The sequence below is a fragment of the Haliotis cracherodii genome, unplaced genomic scaffold (genome assembly GCF_022045235.1).
Source record: "Haliotis cracherodii isolate W230 unplaced genomic scaffold, xgHalCrac1.p SCAF_11, whole genome shotgun sequence".
Classification (NCBI taxonomy): domain Eukaryota; kingdom Metazoa; phylum Mollusca; class Gastropoda; order Lepetellida; family Haliotidae; genus Haliotis; species Haliotis cracherodii.
In genome coordinates, this window is record NW_027266266.1 from 40,894,057 (window position 1) to 40,913,722 (window position 19,666).

Genomic DNA, 19,666 nt, shown 5'->3' on the forward strand with positions numbered 1-19,666 from the left:
TTGGAGGAGTTGTAACAAGTCCTACGTCTCAGTGTTATGGTTAGTGAAGGTGTGAATTGGAATACTTATCACAACATGAATCATTTGTCAACTCAATGCAAATCAACATCTCCCAATTGTCCTTCAAACATTATCACCATCTTATTGAAACGTACTACTTTAGAATGAAGTTTCAAAGTCAATTTCTCACAGATGTTATGGAGCGCAATAACTCTAGACAGGAGTGGGCGTTTCTTTCAAAATCACAAAGACATTATCGATTCTGCACTATTTATGACTAGACATAGGGGTTTCATATCTGTTCATTTTCAAGGACATTTGACTGATTGTCATCCAAATGTTATGAAGGGTTTGTTCAAACATGCAAATGATACAGAGGAAATTCCTCTCAAAAGCTGACAAAAACAATGAACTGTCCTAATGCCACATGTCTCCAGAATAATCAATCGACTCTGAAAGGTGTCGACAAGTATTATTACAGTCAAATTTCAATGTTCAATAATTAGAATCTCTTATCATTTTCACAAATATTTTCAAAGATTTCCAACAACATTCGAACACGAGTTCCCATTCCCCGCCTCTCCCTGAAATGATGCTCTCCGCCAGTAATGAATCCAATTGAGTTAGTAGTGACGATATCCATCACCAAACAAAGTCGTCAGTGACAGAGTTAGCCTGCGATCAATATTCATCTTCATAATTGCTGATAACACCAGGGTCAAGCCTTATGTGGATCAATACAATGGATTGGCCCATCAATGGAAGATAGCAACACACAAACACATGGTAGCTCCATTCCCACATTTAGATTGGAAACACTCAGTAACTAGCAACATATGCTAATTCAGTTCATCTTATTTTCTGTTGAACCGACACTTACACTACATGTATCACATTTAACCTAATAGACAAATCTTTTTATTCTTTTTATTAATTATCAATTCAGGCTTTTTATTCAATTAAAGTTCTTTTCTTAGCAATAATATTGAAAAATCTAAATCCATAAGGCAATGAACTGATAAAAATCAACCCAAAATAATTGTCATTAACATGGTTGAAAACGAACAAAAAACGACAACATATCATCTGCCATTTCATAACTCTTTGCTGCTTATCTATTTTGTTTGTACAAATGTGAAAAACTGATGCCCAGAGGTTTATAACATTAGCAGGTCTTCAGGTCGGTATTTTCTAGAACACTAACTATTGCCATCCAAAAGGAGTGTATTTTTTATTGGTATAGTTTGTTTGTTTGTTGTTTAACGTCACACTTAGCAATATTCCAGCTATATGATGGTGATCTGTAAATAATCCAGCCTGGACCAGACAATCCAATGATTGACATCATGAGCATTGATCCATGCAATTTGGATTGATGACATGCATCAACCAAGTCTGCGAGTCTGACCACCCGATCCAGTTTGTCGCCTCTTACAACAAGCATAGTCGACTTTTATGGCAAGCATGGGTTGCCAAAGACCTATTCTACCCCGGATCTTCACGGGTCTTATTGGTATAGAATGTCCTATGAATATCCGCCAACATCATGAAATATCCTGATGACGTTCTTGAGTAAAGTTTTTGCTTTAGATCATGTAAGAGCAGCTAACCCATCCACAACAGTCAAGCACTTATGGACAACTCTGTCTATTATCTCTCACCAATTGGAATGTAAAACCTTTCACAACAGAATTCAGCCTGCAGATATGGGATCCCACGATGTCATTAGTGGAAATGTCAAGTCACAAGTTGACAAATGACACATGGGGCTAAATAACTTCTAGCATTTTTCATTACAAAGGCAACATGATGGAAGCTGTTTCAAGATCATTAGCATCTAGTCTTCATGCCCATCACTTACTTATAATATAGATGCCTCAGGCAGAATGTCATAAGTTTAAGTTTACAGCATACAGATTTTCCATATTTCGAAAGGCTGGTCAAATGACCATAAAACTGACATTCATTGCCGTATTTTGACGTCCATATGTTAAGATACTGTATTCTTGAAATGATAAACACTTAGGAAATTGTTTTATCCTGGGGAAAACCCAGGGAATTCCCTGGCATGAATAAATAGAGAAGCATAGTTTTGGATCATTTAAACATTTTAATCTTGAACTCAGGGTTTTAGCATACTTCATTGTAAGCCCCAACATTCTGTGAAGGTTCATACTCCAATGAACTTAAAAATGAGCTACTTCAAGTGAAACTAACACTGACCCTATGTTTATCCATACATGTAATGAATAATTCTCTTAAATAATAGCTCATGTTAATTATTAATATTTATTTTCATAAATATTCTGGTTTCATAACTATTTACTCTGTTCAAAACGTGATAAAGAAAGAACAGCTTTTTTAAGCCATCATTTTGTGACAGTGTAAATGAATCTGTTTGGTTCATACGAACCAGTGGTTGATAATCTGAGCACCATTCCATGCCATCAGGGTGTGATTTCAAAGTAATTCACTCAGGCCATCATTGTATCAAGATATTAACAACCAACAACTATTTCGACCACAGCCTGTGCCAAACAAGGAAAAAAAATTATTTGAATGATCTAAAACCTTCTCACAAAAAGAATAACACAATCTAAGTTTACTATCCTGGCAGATATTTCCTACGCTGAAACATGAGGCTAGAGCAACACAGGGTCCACTCTCTATTTCAGCCTCTTTGATCAAGGATAGGATCCTGGAAATTAATTCCATCCTAAAGTTCCATTCCACTTAGCAATAGCAGTTAAATTGCCTTTAGTTTCTGTTACCAAGACTTCTCTGTACGAAGGTAAAACAAAAATGGTCAAATGGAACCATTGAAGACAAGAACCACTTCACTGAAGCCTTTCCACTTTGCTTTTGATTATAAATAGAAGTGTTTCAATGCGGCGCAAAAACACCCATTTTCTAGGCCTGTTACAGTAATGTTGTAGACGCTTACCTCCTGTCCAAAGCACTCCCCTGGTCATACGGCTGGACAAACCATTTCCCTAGTCGCACAAAGTTCTTGGACAGCAAACATCTGGAAAGAAAAATATTCCAATAGAATTCAAACCCAATATAATCATTTCAGGAAAAAAATAAACAAATTTAAATGTTCATATGACCAGTTTCAACAATAGCTCAGTCAGGGTAAGTGGTACATTTCCTGGAGCATGCATGAATGTTGTTTTACGCTACAGTGACAGTCATCCATGTTACAGCTATATCAGGGTGACCTACCAATAATAGAGTGGGAGACAGACAAGTGGTTGACAGCATGAGCAACAATCCACACCATTGGGGCACAATGACACACAATCAGCCATTGTGATTACTTGAAGTAATAGTAACAGTATGCTGAGTACAACCCTGCTCAGGACTCAACTCAAGAGACATGTCACAGATTGTTTGAACTCCATATTAAGAAATTTGTTTTCATCCTTGAATTTGTTCATACCAATGCAGCAGAAATTCTGACACCAAACTGCATTCAAAGCTAAATTAGTGGGTCTGCTCATCAAAAAAACCATAGTGAAGAAAGCACTACTGCTTCTCAACATCTCCATGAATTCCCAGATTAATTCATGTCATATTTAATTACAAATGACATAGGCATGCGTCACATGGGAGGTAATTCTTAATTTGATTCACAAATCAACGATCAAATATGCACAGAAATTTGAAAAAAATTAATTTGGGCTTGAAAGAGAAAACAATTAGCTATCAGTAAAATAGCCTTATAAAATTCAAGAGTGTCAGAGCATGTTTAATAGTATTTTTAAATTTACCCAGGGGGCAGAAATTACATGGTGGGAGGATATAAAGCACAAACAAAAAGCTTTCAAACAGACCTGGTTTCCTTACGTGAACATGATTAAGAACAAGGATTTAACAGCAAAAACTATAATTAATAGAAAAAGAACTCTCTAAAATGTAATCATAAAAGGTTTTGTATGTAACATTTCAAGCTCCTGGTAGATTTGAGCTGCTGGTTTAATGTTAAGAGATAATTACTGACCACAACTGAACATGCCCCCAGCTCTCTAGTGGAAGAGGGCGACATGTGCTGCTAACTGTAGCCATGGGGACATGACATTTAGCAATTAATATTGTCTTGGTGCTGCTGAATCACTTGACAGGCCACAGATGGGTGCTGTTAGCAAGCACGATAACAATCATACTTGTGTTCTTTCATAGCAAGCAAATACTTTCTAAACTGTTGAACTGATACTCATGTATTTCTTCCTAAAATATTACTTCAGCAATATAACAGTTCTCAAACATTTCTTAAATCTTGTCAAAATAGCTTTAAATATTTTTAATCTCAATGAAGAAACAGTCTTGAGTGAATGATATACATCTTGTCACATCTAAAAGCAATTCCACGGACCGACTTAACCAGGAATTGGGAAAATGACTCTGATATGATGAATGGGAAGTTCCACTTCATTTATTTACTGAATATATATACTTCAAACTTGTCATGAATTCTGTGAAATTCACAATATGAAAACAATAACCACTCAAAAATAATAACAATCTTAACCACAATTTCAAAGCTCCTTTCCCCCCTGTCAAGATTTTCAGTTGACCCTTTGAAAATCCTCTCCATAAACCCTTTAAAAATCCTGCATAAACCCTTTGAAAATCCTGCTTTAATATCCAAAAAATTTACACTGGTGTTTTCTTTGTCATTTAAACACTAATTAACAATCATTCAAATTCATGGAAAAAATGTCACTTCAAACCAAAGAATTGCTTTAGAAATCTTGAATCAAATCAATTTCTACACTAGAATAAATGACAATATATGGATCTCGTCAAGACAAAACCGATGCTGAGACATGATTTGACAAATTAAAGCTTGCATGGCACGATGTTTGTGAAATTCCTGAGCAACAGTCAAATGTCTGTCCATGAGAGCTGTATGTACATTACATGACAAGTGGAGGGCAGAGCTGGGCAGGTGAAACGTCACCAGCATATGTGAGCAAGTCAAGGAAACGGTCCTGCTAAGCCGTTATCGAGTCTGGCCTAGTGGCAGTGGAGACTCGACAAGGCAAACACTGTCAACAATGACAGTTATGTGCTGTTAAACGCTGGCTACTTCACAGCCACCGCTCTTATTGAGTATCTACAAATAAGTGGAAATCAGTGGTGTTGCTTATGACCACGCAACGCTCAATCAATTAGAAGCTTTTGTTATTAGGCAAACAGAAAAAAACAACATTGCTTCACCTTATTACAGCAAAAACATGAATTATTACTTCGAGACACTTTGAGCAGAGAACATTCGGAACTCTTTCAAACATAGGGAAATCCTATGATCCAGGGTTACTATTAATTCATAACGGAACTCTTTCAAACATAGGGAAATCCTATGATCCAGGGTTACTATTAATTCATAACTAGCAGAAATTGGCCAATTTTCAGCGCTTTGCTATATGTTATCATTATAAGGACTACCACTGCAAGTGCTTCCAGAATTTTACTAGCCTCAGACTAGAGAACAAGGATATCTTGCTGTTCCCATATTTTGATAAATCTTTCAGTACACATCACAGCTAATACTTCATTTGTCTGTCACTACTTCCTTCTTCTACACAGTATCATAATCTGTCGATGCCAATAGTATTTGTTCCATGCGTATAGCTGTTGTATAAGGAATCCTAAACCACCATTTCTTTAGTTTCAGAAACAACAAAATAAGGTCGACACCTGGATATTTCTGAGATTACAGGCTAACTTCTTGCCCGTAGTCCCAAGGCATGAATTGTCAATGAAAACAATGGCTTCCTGTATACAAGTTCAGCATTAGAAATTGGCACTAGTCCTATAGTCCTTGTCAATCTGTCCGATAGTTAAGGTATCATAAGGACTAGCAGAAATTTGCCAATTTTAAGGGTTTTGCTATATGTTATCATCATGAGGACTAGTGGACTATAACTGTTAGTTTCTACCCCTGAAGTTTGCATATACATGCAAATTTTACTGTCTAAATTTGTTATAATATTCTGTTGACCCGAGCTCTGTTGAAACATCAGTGTTCAACACAGAAAAGGTGACGAGACAATATTATGTTTGTTTGTTTGTTGTTTAATGCCCCACTCAGCAATATTCCAGCTATATGACGGCGGTCTGTAAATAATCGAGTCTGGACCAGACAATCCAGTGATTGAGCATTAAGCTACACAATTTGGATACGATGACAAGTCAGCGATCCTGACCACCCGATCCTGTTTGTTGTCTCTTATGACAAGCATAGTCACCTTTCACAGCAAGCATGGGTCGCTGAAGACCTATTCTACACCGGATCCTCACAGGTTTCAAGACAACATTAACTAATACCTCCCACTTGTGTCGTCTTATACAAGCAATATTCCAGCAATAGCATAGCTAGGGAAAACAAATTGGCTGCATATTCAATAACCATGTTGGGAATCGAACAACGGTTCATTGAGTGCTCTTACCACAGAGCTACCACAACCTCCTGCATCATATTCAGAAAATGTTCAAAGAACATCGTGAAGACAAAACAATTGCAAACCAGAAATTAAAGGTTTGATCGCAACAAAGCAAAACCAAAGTAGATCTCCACCCCATTGTCAATTTGTAATGAAGTGTATCAACTAAGCTGGTAATACACTTACTTGATTGAGTACAGTGCAGGTATCAAGTGCAACGTAATTAGAGTAATCACTTAACGACGTGCACCAAGGACAATTTGCTCATGAAGTAGTCTTGCCAACTATTAGCGATACTGAACTGCTTTCCCGTTCAATTCTTTACAGTTTACCGAAACCAGAAATATGTAACCACAAACTACAGCTAAGTGCTGATCGCAACCTCATACAAAAATATATCACATTTACAATACAAAGGAATTGTATTTAAACATTCAGAAACCTTTTTCTCAGATTTTATAATTAACACTTGGGGCTTCATTTGGCAAGTTTACAAGCTCAACAGAAACATTACGAGACTGGGGCTTCAGGCTAGTGGTTAAAGGCTGAACGCATGAAGACATGAAACTGCTTCGATGACAACTATGATAAACAAGTTGTCATCCAGAAGCAGTCATGCTGTCCTGTATAACTTCTAAATGCCAATCAAACACTTCTGTATGCATAGGGCAATAAAATTCTATTGAACTGCCAAAAGTTAAACAAGAGACATCTGAAGATGACAAATACCCCGGACCACACAATAGCAAAAGGCACCACTTCAGTCCCTGGTTATTACATGCACCAAGTATGGTTGAAAACTTTCACGGTTTTCAAGTCAGCATTAGAAACTGGCACAAGGACTGTAGTCCTTGCCAAACTACCCAATACTTAAGATATTACAAGGACCAGTAGAAATTTGCCCTTTGTTTGCTATATGTTATCATTATTAGGACTAGTGGACTTATACCGCTGCAAGTTATGCTCCAGAAACGAAATACAGACTCAAGAACGGACCAGATGATCACTATATACCCCCCACATGATATGCTGGGGGAATAAAAAATGAAGTGGATCTTTCTGGGTTTTGTAACTATTTTTCAATTTTGTCTGCGCAAAATATCTGCTGCAGAGTTGCCGTCTATCTATTGGCAAAGCGGTAGTCCACAAAGAAATGTCACAAATACTTCCTACATTCCTAATAGCAGACTTATGTTAATTTTTAACCTGCCTTGTTCAAAGTTAAAATATTTAGGGGGTCCATAACATTCAAATAGATAATAACCTTGACGACCCTCGTTAATTTTAACACTATGATCTAAATTTGCAGGACACGTGAAGAGCAAATTGGCCATAGCTCCATCTAAACCCAAGGAATAAAGAATTCTGTGGAGAGGAAAACACTTTATAACTGGCTACAACAGCTCAGAGCTATTACAAGATAACAATCAGACATATGCATTAGCACATTAACTTAAAGAGAAATGATACATCCTCGTCAAAGAACGAACAAGCCTCTTGTCAGAAAGAATCTTCCTCAGAACAAGTGCCCCTTAGGTTAATAAGAATTATATATGAATATTATTATCATTCAGTCACTGGGGTTGTTTCCGCTGCATGTTAAACACAACTTGACTCCGCAGCTGAGCAGTGTCAATGAACACCTAAATATTTCTACCTTTATTCAAGACAAAATATTGTCAAGCCAAATACTGATACATCGATGATATCAGACCACCTCTAAAACAAATATTACATGATGTGGAAAATATTTCAAAAGGACAACAAGTTTCTGAGCCAGCCAAAGGCAACAATACCCAGATCAACCTTCCAGTAATTTATCTATCACTACAAAAACTTTGTCCATCAGAGTAGCTTACAACGAAAAAAACATGCAGTTTCTAGATAAACCTGGGTCCAAATTAAAACACAGGAAGGTTTGATCAAACATGTGTGTGGAGTGTCTCACCTTTCAATCAGGTTGTGTAAAGCTTTGAACAACAGCGTCCTGCACTCATATGTCAGCCCACTGTCCTTGTCCTTCTCCTTGTCCCAAGACCCATGCTCCAACTCTGAAATGTACAAGCATCCCTTGTTTTTAACATATTCAAAGACCATGCTCCAACAATGAAAAGTACAAGCATTCCTTCTTGTCAACACATTCATAGACCCATGGTCAACATAGAAAAGTACCAGCATTCCTTGCTGTCAAAATTTCAAAGACCATATTCCAACAATGAAAGGTACAAGCATCCCTTACTAACAACACATAAGGAGTTATGAAATGTACAGCTATAGAGCAACCAACCCTCTTTATGAGTGAGTAAATGATTTACATTGCAGTCAGCATTATTTCAGCCAAATCATGAGAACGTAACCAAGTCTGGCCAACCAGTCCAAAAGTACACCAGTGACAGAGCAAGCGACAATCCACACTGCCTGGCCAAAAACTGTAACATATTTACACTGCACACAAATGTACAGAATGGACGCAGAAAAAGAATTAGAACATCCTGAGGAACGCACAATAATATTCATTGTATCTACAGCACATCGAGAGCAATTATGGGTGTCTGTTATTTCATCCATCAATCATGGCCATTGTCCACATGATCATTGATTCATTACAGGTTCTAAAGTAATTACCTTAATGTACAGTACACAAAACCATTTCATTAGTTCAAAGGATCTTCATTGCCAACAAGGACACTTAAAGTTCATCATTGTGGGTCCCCTGGTCTCCCACGTTTGTAAGTCAAGGTTAAACTCTGCAAGTGTAAGCACTCACTCCCCATTCTATTGGGCATAATATAATAGCTAACTATTCAATAACATTCATCATTAATCCACCATCCACATTTGAAATGCCCAAGATCTGTATATTAAAAAGGTACAAAACAATTTGGATTTCTTTTCCTAAAATAGTTAAGCACTGCATGAAAGTGTTACTTCCACAATAAACACCTTCACAAACATGCGTATACCATTTCTGTTGATAATTACCTCTTAAATATGTAGTACTACAATAATACAAGTGCTGATCATATTTTTCAGATATATTCATATTATGCATGCCCACATGAATAGAATGGGCGAAATATACAAGAAACCATGTAATTCATCTCCTATCTGCATCAAATTTACTTTCATCAGTGACTTTCCAAATAACAAGTACTTTGTTTATGCAAATACCAACAAAACTCATAATAATTTAGCAAGTTAACACAGCAGTCGTAGGTACCCTATCTTCCCTAACTAAAAGACAGGTGATACAGCATAACAGCATATTGTACACACACAAGGCTGGTGTATTGTGTCTCTAGGTGGCCAGCTCAACATCAGCAGCCGAGGGGAAACATTCCTGCAAGCAGACAGACAGGTGAGGGGAGGGATGGGGGAGAGGACAAAGTGCAGCCCCATTTCCTGTGTATAGGAGGCGGCAACGCTTAGCCAATATTCAGTGGCAATATTCAGGTGTCTGATGAAATTAGCATGTTTGTTAGTGCATCCGACACACCAGGAGCTGATCATGTGTACGGTGGGGGATAAGCAATGTTGATGGCATTACCAAAGCAAAAAGTTCCAGTTTGAACATCTTACATATATGTTTGGGAAAGTAAATAACACTTAATTCGTCAAACTGTTAATTGCTACTTTTCTTATATTTGGGTTATTTATAGTCCCTTACTACTCTAGTTTATTTTGGACAGACACAACATTTACAATCTCTTGTAGATTAATATTTAGTCTCTGAAATGAAAATATCTACAGAAAAAAAACAGTTGTCAAAAAAATAAGCATAATAAAATGGAGCCCAGAGACTCCAATTTCAGAAGCTGCAGTAATCTAGACTTACCAATTATAATAGACTTGCATGGGCTGTATTGGATATATTTGTTTCAGGGTTTGTATGACAAATCTATTGGAATCTGTCCACTATTAAGTGGTCACTTAACCAGAGATTTAGGAAATGATAGATCATAGAAATACAAAACATGAAACTAGGATACTGGTAATAGAAAATTTAAAATACCACGCACCTATTTGGGTGTAAGGGTTGAACAATACTATAAATACCATTTTTCCTAAATCTTCAACAATGAATCATCCCTAACAGTATTAATGATCGCTGTCAAAAAACATTTCAATTTCAAGTAGCATCAAAAACATGATCCTTTCCACAAAAATGATCACCATGAAACGCACAACATTTCGCTGCAGAGTAACCCACCACACAATAAACATTCTGGTGATCTTACATGCTCTTATTGCAAACAGAAACATCATACATTTCACCTATCATCACCCATCAACAGGCCGTCATGACATTTGCATTTTGTTACACAAGCCAAGGGCATCACAAAAAACATGTTAGGGGAGAAATTACAGCTATCGTACAGACCTGTTCAACAAGGCCTTATCAATCACGCTACCTTTGAATTACCCTAGCAGCTAATATGAGGGTGTAATCTAGGTCACACACAGCAGCATGCTGGCTGGATGAAATCAACAGGAATTCTAACCAGGCAAGGAGCAGCAGTCAAGAGTGCAGACATTTCTCAATTACCTTGTGAAATACACACCACCTCCAACAGCCAGCTTGCCTGACTTGGGGAAAGTGATCACTATACTGCCTGAAGGCAATCAGATGAATTCCAAAATCATTGCAAACATCCATCTGTCGCACTGTCTGTCCAAGCAGTCAATACCAACAGTGAAAACCAGCTCTACATCAGAATCAAAACAGTTTCCTAACATTACTATTTAGTCTGCAGTTAAGCTGGTTCATGAATTTCCTCGAGTAGGCAGAGAAATCTAAACTTGGGATGACTTGTTAATTGCTAATGCTGGTAGTCTTGTGGCAAAAGTATTAGCTCGACATGCTACGACTTTCCACACAGCTTATGGAATTAATCTTTTGAACTGATTCCAATCTAATAACACCATACATTCCCCAATTTCACTTACCATATACTTCTCAGTCCAGAACAGAAACTGATATACCAACATATATAAAATACAGAAATATTTTTAAGACAAGGAAGAATGTATAATATATTAATCCCAGCAGATCCAACCAACGATCAACACATTTTCAAAACAAACGCCAAAAACATTGTCAACCGTGAAAATAAAACATTCACAACCCAGTGCCAGTAGTGAAATGAACGCATTAACCAAGAACTGCTGCACTATTAGCAGTATCCTTCTCATCCCATCAGTCGAGGCGAAATAATCAAGACATCATTTCCCCAGCCCAACACGCAGCCAGTGCCATTACAGTGGGCCAATACGTTGGTCTTCACCACCGGTCGATGACAGTGACCCGCGTAACACTAGGCAAGCCTAATTGACTATATTTATTCATACCATGCTGTAGGCTGGCTGCAACGAGTCGACCATTCTTTTTGCCCCAACCTGACCAAAATTCCCCGAGCACCTTACTAACTACACACCTGAACTAAAGAAGCAAGATTGTGGGTAAACAAAATCGCCAGCTAACTAAAGCCGGAGTATCAGTGGACTATGTGACAAGTGCCGACTCCAATCCAGTCTGGTTTTCTGTAACAGCATGTTTATTAATGCCTTGATAATGTTCTTGGCTCAGCATAAAAAAATCAATAAACCAGTGGCATCTAGGACGACAAATGAAAAGCCTCAAGTCTTCATTCCACAATACTTGCATTGATTTCCTTAAGTGTTTGGGCACTGGGATGACGCTCAGATCATGTTTATGCTTGCAGTGTAGTAATAGTAACCGCGTTACATACTGGCACAGCTCCTTCATAGTTTGATTGACAGTGTGCATTCTCAGTATGATCAGATGCCAGATGGCATACCTATTGATTGAACTCTCACTGTTCAAACCACACACTGCACATATTATGGTGAATTATATTTTTCAAACAAATCAGCTGTACAAACTTCTATCTGTGCCAACTACAACCACAAACTGCTTTGGCTCATACGATACCTGTGAAATTGACGTCTCTACTACTATACACCAAATGGTCAGAATGTAAGCTCAGGCAAATTCACATCTTTGAAAGATCAAACAATACCTAATAACAATGTTTGCTGCGGCAGTTGCTGCACAATGGATGTGATGCTTCAGATCCCTGGGCCACCAGCAACTTTCTTTCATCACAAAATAATGGTAGAAATAAGGAGGGTTGTCAATATTTTATTATTTACTGATATTCATGTTAATAAATAATGGCATGAAATCCTTCAATATTTATGTCGGGATTTCACTAGAAGAATCTCAAAGAGTCAAATAGATTGATCTGCATATTCAACAAAATTGTATAATTCACAGAAATCCACAGAAAATAGCATAATCAAATAACGTAATCCTAATGTGATGGAATATAAATCTATCGACAATATCATTTCCCTTTCATATCTCAATATTTACATAATTCATTAGGACTTTTGCATGATCTATTTACAAATATCTGTCAATAGCTATTCTGAATCATCATACAAATCCCAAATTTGCAAGATACAGACCGGTTGCCTTACAAAATAACACAGCAAGATGTTATCGATGACGAGAATCTAATATTACCTACCAGTACCCACTGTTTACAGCTTCTATCAAGAGCAAGAGCCACATGCATAGTCACTTGACCCAGATATAACCAACTGCCTTGTGCCTAAGTGGTGTTATAATCACACCAGCAGCAATCCACAACTGTCACTCATGTTTCGCCAAACACTGCAATGCAGGTATTGTAATTTTGATTTCATACATTAACTATGTGTCTATCTCAAGTGCCCCAGGTTTTATTGTCAGCTGTTTCACTGGCAACATGTGTGTCTGTATCGCTCCTACACAATAAACAGTTGCGTTACGGACATGTACCAAGTTATACGTTTCATCTGGCAATCGATGCAAAATTGAATATGAATTCAACCTCATACTTCATATCAAGTTCCTCTCAAAACAACAAGTAGAACAGATGTTATTAGAATTTCAAAAAGCAAAAAAATTATCTGACAGTTTGATTTCAATTACAAATATCAAATCAATTTCTAAAATGTTTCACCTAATTACATATACATAGCAGAGTTAGAAATTAAGGGGTCCTGAGGTTGTTATGTTTACTGCCGAGATATTTTTATCTAGCCCCCACCCAAAAATAATCTTTTAACATTGGTTTTATGACAAGGACTCCTTCATGCTTAAACTTCAAACCCTGTATAGTGTCAAAAATTGGTACCATACTCAGTTCAAACAACACAATTATTTGTCTTCCTTTCTCAAAGGGGGGCACGGGTGGCCCAGTGGTCTAAGGCGCTGCGATTCACTGTGCAGAGTTGCGTCCCTTGGGCGGGCCAAAAACCTATGGTTGTTTCAAGGTTTGTCAGCACCACACCCGTGCTCGTGGGTTTCACCGAAGTGGTAAACGTCTGAGACCCTCGTCACTTCGGGCTTTCCTCCCACATTAAGCTGTCACGCCATGATATAACTGTAATACTGTTAAAAGCGGAGTTAAACACAACTCACTCACTCCTTCCTCAAAGAATCATATTAGTCTAAGTCTTTAAGATGCATACAAGAACAATTCTGAACTTCATCATTCCTTCATCACTTGCTTTATAATGGTGTTAGAACCCAACACTGATTGTAATTAAGTTGTTCATCCATATCTTATCCTTACTTCATCATTTCTATTTGTAATGGCTACCTTTGAGAGCACACATCATATCACAAACACTAGACTAATACGAAGCCTAATAAATACATTAGCCAGGAATAGGATAAATAGGTGATCTCAAAATACCCTTAAGCCTCAGTACATTATCAGCTTTGATCTATCAATAGAGATACAGATGATGTTCAAACTGAATGCCTCTGACAGAGATGTCAATTAATCACAAATCATGCTATCTATCGAGATTATCTAACAATCCAAATCGCACACTGATGTACATACTTCAAGCAAGCAATACATATGGTATCTACATTAGCAGATCAAATATGGTTGTACTCAGAGATACACTATGCTGCGATGATTATTCTGAGCAAGACAAATATGCAACAATTCCCAATGGTATCAAACCATGTGTACTTTAAAACAAATTAATTTTTTTAAAGATTAATTTTATTTTCCACTGCAAATATTTACTGCTATTTGACACAAAATATTTTGAGCATGCAAGTTTAGATGTTAATACCCAATACAGTTCTTCATTTCAATTGATACTCCAAGCCAGATCTTGATAAGAAGGACTTCTCATACAGTCCTGGATATTAAATCAAATCCACATGCAAGTTAATAGATGTCCTGCCTAAGAAAGTGCCATGTTTTATAGGTTTTTATGCATATAGAACAGGGTCTCCAGTGCCGAGTTGTATGTCTTTTGTTGTGGTTAAATATGCAAATGGTAAAATATTCTTAACTATGCAGTGCCAGTTACTATGTGTTACCCCCTTGCCAATATCCAGATTAGAACTGATTTTCAGCAACCCATACTTGTCGTAAAAGGTGACTAAAGGGATTGGGAAGTCATGCCCGTTGACCTGACGGATGTATGTCATCATAACCCAATTGCATAAATCGATGCTCATGATGTCAATCACTGGATTGTCTGGTCCACATTAAATCACGGATAGAAACGAACAGTTTTAGTCCACTAATCCTTATTATGATAACATATAGCAAAACCCTTAAAAATGGCAAATTTCTACTAGTCCTAATGATACCTTAACTATTGGGCAGTTTGGCAAGGTCTATAGGACTAGTGCAAATTTCTAACGCTGTAAATTATTCACAGACTGCACTCACCGCAGTCATATATTGCTCAGTGCGGCATTCAACAACATATACTATGTTACACTCCTTGTCACAACACTGACATTTTCTTAGTTTGGACAATGTTGGAAGATGTGTAAGAGAAACAAAGGTTTTCAACATAAGCATGTAATATTTCCTTCACATTTAACCGTAACTTTGTTTATAAGAGTTGGATAACTTGTGAAACCAAATGTATAAAATCAATTCCCTTGCATTTATCTTTTTAGGGCTAACTATCTCCCAAACGGACATCAAGTGCACTGACATGACTGTAAGTACTGGCTATAAAGATTAACTCTAAACATGCTGATGTTTATCAAAGTTATCAGTGACTTGACAAAATATACTTATACTGAGACAATATAAACGAGTTACTTGTATCAATACACATTCCACTTTTTCTCAATAGGTATTTCTGATAATGTTTTCAAATTCTATGTATTAAAGTGGTCAATCTTCAAATGTCTTAAAATTGATCTGAAGTATTAACATATTGATTGATGCCATAACCTAAAACACATACACATGAACAGTGGTGAGTGAGTCTGGTCTGACACTTCTTTGAACAGTGTTTCAGTAATACCACAGTATGTCAGCTTGGCGTGGGAAGAAAGCCTGAAGTGCGGCTGGTTGTAAATATTTACCACTTTGGCGAAACCCACAAACACAGGTATGATGCCGATGCTGACACTGACGGACCAAGGATCAGAATCAGAGAATCCTGCGGTTCAAACTCACGCATCAGCAGCATCCTGACATCGCTAAGGGACATAACTCTTCACAGCACCTGTAGTCCATGACCACTATACCACCTGTGCCCCCCAATCAGATACATGGGTAGACATCATTGGTCATATCCAACTTGTCCACAGCTCATTTCGGACTTGTGGCTTAAGCATAACAACTAGATTTGGGGGAAAACACCTAGTTGATTTTTACTTGTCTTGGACTAACGGACTACTAGCTGTGTCTATATCTGTGAGATATATAAAACTTGCTGCAAGGTGACTAGCAGTAGAACCATGGTATCCATGTTATCAAATGCTGCTATTTTCATGTATATTTCTTCGCATTACAATCAAGTGTTGGGCACAGGTGCCTTCACCGTTTGCAGGAATGTAGATAATGCTAAATGTTGGGCATCGTTTCAAGCTTTTATTATAGCGTGCTGAAAACTATCAGCAGCCATTACAATCAGGGAGGGAGAGATCTCTCAGGGAAACATTGAAACATCATGGAATGTTTGCACAACTCTTTATTACACAGGGAGAAAACATCTAGTGTATAAGCAACACAACTATCTGCTTATGATTGCACCTAGTATGGAAAAATAATAAATATTCATGTATATTATCTAACCATGTTTGTTATAATTGAACATGAATCAGCCCTTGTTCTTATATTAGTTTAGAGCAAGCAAGTTTTCTTATTTCTGATGTTGATGGTGACTATTTCCAACTATCATCAATAACAACATAATGACAACTCAGAAATATATATTGTAGATCTGAATGTAAAGGTTCGAAATAGTATCGGACATCTATATGCCACTTGCCACTTGCAATTCATATGCCACTTGGAATTTGAATAACAGCTGCTGTTCCTGCGACAAATGTACTTTTCAATTTCATAATTTGTATACTCAGTCTGTGCCCCAAGTCTTAAAACCTGTACGTGAAACTTGGCATAATTTTTACTCAAGTTTAATATTATTGAGGCCATTATAGCAGAACTTGTACTAGATCTTATAGCCTGTACGTGAAACTTGGCATAATTTTTACTCAAGTTTAATATTATTGAGGCCATTATAGTAGAACTTGTACTAGATCAGGTTTCAGATGGGGATATCAAAGTTTGTTTGTTTGCTGAACGCCGCACTCAGGAATATTCCAGCTATATGCTGGAACATAATCCAGTCTGGACCTGACAATCCAGTGATTGACACCATGAGCATCAATCTACTTATTTAGGATACACTGACATGCATCAACCAAGTCAGCAAGTCTGACCACCCAATTCTGTTAGTTGCCTCTTACGACAAGCATAGTCACCTTTTTCAGAAAGCATGGGTTTTGCGGGTGAGGGGGGTGAGGAGCCAAAGATACTGATTTGAGTAACTGAGTGAATGTTGTTTAATGACACAATCAGCCATATTACAATTATGTGAAAGCGAGCATTTAAGTAAGTTTGCTGCATCAGGATGGGATGACACACAATCAACCAAGTCACAAAACATGACACATAATCCTCACTTCAGTCAAGACAACAACAAGAATGGGGTACTAGTGATCTAAACATGGTGGTTGTATCTGCAACATGTATCGATACATATATGAAATGTGATTGGTACACGAAAGGGACACAACTCTAGTTGTGCAAGTTCGATGAAAGTATGATTATTATTAGTAAACATAACTAAAGCAGTGGCTGTTCACATTTCTTTAATTGTATTCATAAGGATGCATACTTAGTATTGCTATTTTTCTGTTAACATTACTATTGTAGTGGTGTTTGAGTGTTAGACACTTTTGGTCATATCCCACAAGTTCACAGCTCATTTGGGACTAGTAGTGTATGTAACATAACTAGATTTTGTAAGACATCAACTAGTCTTTCATTAATATTACCCATGGGTGCAAACTTGTCAGAAAAAATGTCATCAAGTTATTCACATAAACATTGTGGATAATTTAACCCACAAATAACCCTCCCCAAAATGTAAAATATTGAGTACTTTTGTTATTGCATGTTTTGATGACCTCTCAAGAATCCCTACGACCCATATAACAAAATGATTCATCACTTACTTCAAAATGTGAATACAACAAAACCAAATTCAAAGTTTGCTGTTTCAATGCCCTTTTCAGTTAATAATCTCACATTAAATAAACAAATGGAGAAATACATCTGTAATAATTTGACTTGAGAGCAATACACAATTTCATGTATAACATATCGATCTATTACGTGCAAAAGAAATAGGCTGCCCATGTCAACTAAAGAAAATTAACTGATCTGTCAACATGACCTAATTAAAATGTCACAGCGTTAGGAGTGTGTATAGGCAATTAACTGCCGACTGCCTGGATATTTACCAGTGTGTTTACTACTGTGCCATGCTTGTGTATTGGTGCAAGAAACAGGTGAAGTGAACAACAGTACAGGTGCCTGACATGTGATGCAATGCACAGCCACCTTGACATGCTGTCAATCATGGGGAGTAAACACTTACCCTTTAGGTCAGGGGATAGAAGGTTGTCGATGCCGGTCGGCTCGTCTCCATACCAAAATACCCACAGTTCTTTGCCAACTGACAACTGCTCCGGGGATCGAGCTTCCGAATTTTTCACTACTCGTCTCCAAACACATAGTAAACCACTTTGAATACAACGTGCATAGGAAACAAGCACTGGATCTTCGAGTTGCTCCACCGATACATTGTCCGGATTTGAAGTCAATTTACGCCATTTTATGCCACCAAGATCCGTCTAGACAACAAAACAGAACAAATCAGTAACCTTCATCACAATTCATGCATATCGAATAGCATATCATCAAACGGTTGCGTTATGTAAATACATTTCAATATTTAAACACTGATTGATTGCGATTTGCTAATCGCTTGTCTATGAGCACGGCCAGGTGACATCGCTTCGAAACGTTTGTAAATATGTTACAGGGTATCTAAATTGGGAAACGAAGCATGAAAAAGGTAATGTGAAGGGTAGAGAATTGGCCAATATTCGCAAATACCGAAACATTACAGCAGGAAGGTCACGCAGCACGCGATTAGACGCAAACAATAGCCGACACCGGATAATACTCATTTAAATCATATCTTACCAAGGCAAACAAGTTTGTGTAACAATCCTCCAGAGAGCAGCCGTTTCCCGTTGGACTAGGGTGACTCATGGTCACTCCATGTTCTGAAAAAGACCACGTATATCCTGAATTGCTGCTAAAACATCCACTTAGCCACAAATCGAGAAAAATTTGTCAATTAACAGATACTTCGCATAATATGGCGACAGTAATGGCGACTTGCTGCGAACAACAAGGCGGTAAGGAGAACGCGCTGCCATTGGCTGCTTCCTGTCACATGCTCACGGGTCGAGCGGAAACACTATTGTCTATACGGCTACTCAAATAGGCTTCAGACCATGCTGGTAGTACTCTGGTGACCACGCCGGTAAACGTGAGACCACGAATGTCAAGTTTATGTTTCATTTTTAAATACATAATATGAACATATCAAAGAATTCCTAATATTAATTATTTCTATAATCACTTATCTTTGAAATATGAGTTATAGTGAAACCCTTTGAACATGATTTTTTTCCATCGCAGTAATATGGTATGCATGTCATTAGCACTAAATTGATCGTATTGTAAACCAACGTAATTTCGTACGAACATATTTGTGGCTTTTTTTTT

The 19,666-nt window shown here is 37.5% G+C and overlaps 1 protein-coding gene across 3 annotated transcripts in view; it reads right to left on the reverse strand.

Annotated features, from left to right (window-relative positions):
- Positions 1-19,293, reverse strand: part of LOC139456498 (mediator of RNA polymerase II transcription subunit 13-like) — a 70,298-nt gene extending 51,005 nt beyond the window's left edge. For all 3 annotated transcript variants that reach the window (XM_071238245.1, XM_071238244.1, XM_071238243.1), the window contains exons 1-4: positions 19,076-19,293; positions 18,465-18,720; positions 8,398-8,500; positions 2,945-3,025 (exon numbers count right to left, since the gene is read on the reverse strand). In XM_071238245.1, the coding sequence (XP_071094346.1) occupies positions 2,945-3,025; positions 8,398-8,500; positions 18,465-18,720; positions 19,076-19,144 (509 nt within the window). In that variant the 5' untranslated portion in view covers positions 19,145-19,293. The remainder of the gene's footprint in view (positions 1-2,944; positions 3,026-8,397; positions 8,501-18,464; positions 18,721-19,075) is intronic.
- Positions 19,294-19,666: the final 373 nt, after the last annotated feature.